This window comes from Aplysia californica, unplaced genomic scaffold (assembly GCF_000002075.1).
Source record: "Aplysia californica isolate F4 #8 unplaced genomic scaffold, AplCal3.0 scaffold00043, whole genome shotgun sequence".
NCBI lineage: Eukaryota > Metazoa > Mollusca > Gastropoda > Aplysiida > Aplysiidae > Aplysia > Aplysia californica.
In genome coordinates this window covers 1,900,793-1,903,796 of record NW_004797313.1, presented here as the reverse complement: position 1 = coordinate 1,903,796, position 3,004 = coordinate 1,900,793, and the positions used below count along the sequence as shown (strand labels likewise).

The following is a 3,004-nucleotide window of genomic DNA, read 5'->3' as shown; positions in this document are numbered from 1 at the left end:
AAGAAGAAGAAGAAGAAGAAGAAGAAGAAGAAGAAGAAGAAGAACAACAACAACAACAACAACAACAACAACAACAACAACAATGAAAGTCACAATATAAATATTGTAATGTCCAGGCGACATAATAATTGAAATCGAAAATAAAACGGCAGCAAGTGAAAGGAACAAGTTACAAATTGAGAAGGGGAGATTGAAGTTCAATGTATATAAGTAGAGAGGGGTAGAGAAATTAATTAAAAGAATCTAACACTCGAATACTCTCTGAATATGTTATACATGCATGCTCTCCCTCAACGATAAAATAGTACCCCTGTAATATTATTATTATAATATTATAATTTGTTTGTTGTTAAGCCCAACGGCACTTGTATTTATCTAATCGTTTGTACTTTACCGGTATTTAGATAATAATTACTTTTCTTTTTGGGTAATCATTCGTCTGATTTCTCAGAAAGGGATTTAAAAGATTTTGCCTCTAAAATCCAATATATTTAAAAAGTAAACTATATGTAAAGATTTTTTTTTACTAATAATAATATGATTTGAATGTATGGTTCAAATAGAATAAAATTTGAAAGCATTATGATTCGAAATAAAGATATCTCCCTTTGTGTATGTTTCTATTTCCAGAAGCCCACGCAAAGAGTCAACATGGCGACTGAGAACACTGTGAACTCTGGCGAGAAGTTTGTAACCAAGAAATACCCCTTTTCAACGCAGCCAATACCACGATTATACTATCGAGACCCCAAAGCGGAGCATCTCATCCAATCAGGGGTAGGAAAATTGTTGCTTTTTTATTCATCGATAAATGTGCGAAAGGAACACATTTCTTCCACTTGCTGCACTCCCAACAATTTAACTGGCAGTCACGTACGCCACCCGACAATACGACTGGCAGTGCAGACTAACTCAGTACATGAGTAGAGGCAGTTGTGAGTGGTTGATGGCCAGTGTACTCTTATCAAACCCCTCCTGATTTTGTTTGATCAACATAAAGGCGTTAACAATTATGATCAGAGAATTTAAATTGATTGATTTTTTCCTCTTCTATTCCACAGAATTCTGAATGAAATAGAAAGTTGTAATATTAGGTACCACATACTGAAATTTCAAAGTCCTCTGATTTCATATTTAACTGCACCACCGTATAGAATGTATTATTCTGAGCATTTTGATACCAAATTTATACATGTAGCTTCATTTTTAACAAAGTTATGAACATCTGAAGTTGCAGAAAAATGAAATATATTTTTTAGATTGCGAAATGTGTGCACTTTGAGATGTCACAACATTCTTAAATTTGAATGGACATTCACAAAAACTTGTAAACATACACCCGTGCACATAGAGAACAAGCCCAATTTTTTTAGGGCTATCAAATAACCAGAAGATGGAAATTAATTGATGTAAACATGGCTTTTTGACCAAAATGGCAAGAAATACAAGGGGAGGTTAAAATCACCACTCGTGACCACCGGCCTATCGGCTGCGCGCTGGGCCGCGCTGACGGGAAGGAGGATGAATTTATACGAAACTAGGGTGAAGAGGCCCTGCTTGCGAGCTGATGGGGAGCGTCCGGCGTATAATGGCTGTGTTATTCCTGAATGAAGAGGAATGAATGGACTTTCTGCCGATATATTTCTGGAGTCAGTCCGATCACTGGTTCCATAAAAGAAGAGCATCGAAAGTTTTCATGCGCAAATCTCTTCTATTAATTCTTTAAGGACAGTCTTTAGAAATATATCACAGGAAAGAGCGTTTTCTCATCTTGAAATATTGACGAATCAGATTGCAGCATTTAATACCATACGCTCCCCGTTCCTGTTCAACCAAGGCCACTCAAAAAATCAATACACAAAATGCGCGGCCGGGACAGTGAAAACCTCTATAGTGTTGTCTTTTATCCCACAAGATTTTGCTTTCAAAAGCATCGTAGATTCAAATAAATAATACCACTAAAAAGAGGAAAAGCTCCTCTTTCTTCTAATATATCAAATGCATGATCACGCGGTGTTTTAGGAGGGTAAAAATATGGATTTTGGTCTCCATGAAAGTACGCCAAGGGGGCGCAAGGCCAGTTTGCGATACCTATTGCAATATGGGGTGCCTTCTTCAGCTGGATCGAGCCGATCGCCTGAAACTGAAAACAAACCTGTTTGTTTTTGGGGCGATCGAGTCAGGCGATCGGCCGATCCCATCCTTAGTGGGCATTCCGCTTAATTGAGATTTTAAAAACTTTATTCTGGGCCCGGATGAAACCAAATAACCTAGGCTAGTCACTCAAGAGGAAGTCATGTTGCAAACTGAATACTACATAAAAAAAAAAATTTTCCTCATGTTTGCGTGGCCTGTGCAAGGCCGTTACAAATTTTGAGCTGGTTTTCCTCAGTCCACTGATAGAAAAATACCCGAATCCCAGTACACAATCAGCAGTAGTGTCCAGATCTAGTGTCTGTGTGATACTCTGTTTGAGTCTCTACCACTTACTGACTCACTGCAACGGGGATTATGACTATTGGCTGTGAGTTGTTAAGCTGAAGCGGTATTTGGAGTGGCTTGTTTTTGTGTGTTTTAGAAAAATTGACTGCGATCTTGATTTCAATAACGTGGCCAACCCCACTGACGCTACAAGAGAAGCTATACGGGCCGCCAGATGAACTGACCAGGACGGCCCAATTTATGACAGATACCGGACTTCAAGTGTGATGCGATCGAGAAGAAGAAGAAGAAGTTGATTTCAATTTATATTATACATGCTCATTAGCCTTCTTAAAAATCCCTTTCGTGCTGGTCCAGTGAATTCTCAAGCCAATTTTAGCATGCATGTTCGATGCTTGATCATACTCGCTTTCGATTAGGTCCTTCACCTGTGCATCTTGATGGCTGTTTTTGCATGAATGATCAATCTTTCCGTGTTCTGTACACGGCGCACCGGCAGTGGAATTTTAGTTGCCGCGGGGGGTTCCCCGCCGGGCGCCTTATCACGTCGGGGTCACGGGGG

The 3,004-nt window shown here is 39.3% G+C and overlaps 1 protein-coding gene across 1 annotated transcript in view; it reads left to right on the top strand.

Annotated features, from left to right (window-relative positions):
• The first annotated feature begins 638 nt into the window (after positions 1-638).
• The window catches only part of LOC101851246 (hypoxia-inducible factor 1-alpha inhibitor), a 17,212-nt gene continuing 14,846 nt past the window's right edge, over positions 639-3,004 (top strand). Inside the window, exon 1 of the mRNA XM_005092279.3 lies at positions 639-777. Within this exon, the coding sequence (XP_005092336.1) occupies positions 652-777 (126 nt within the window). The 5' untranslated portion in view covers positions 639-651. The remainder of the gene's footprint in view (positions 778-3,004) is intronic.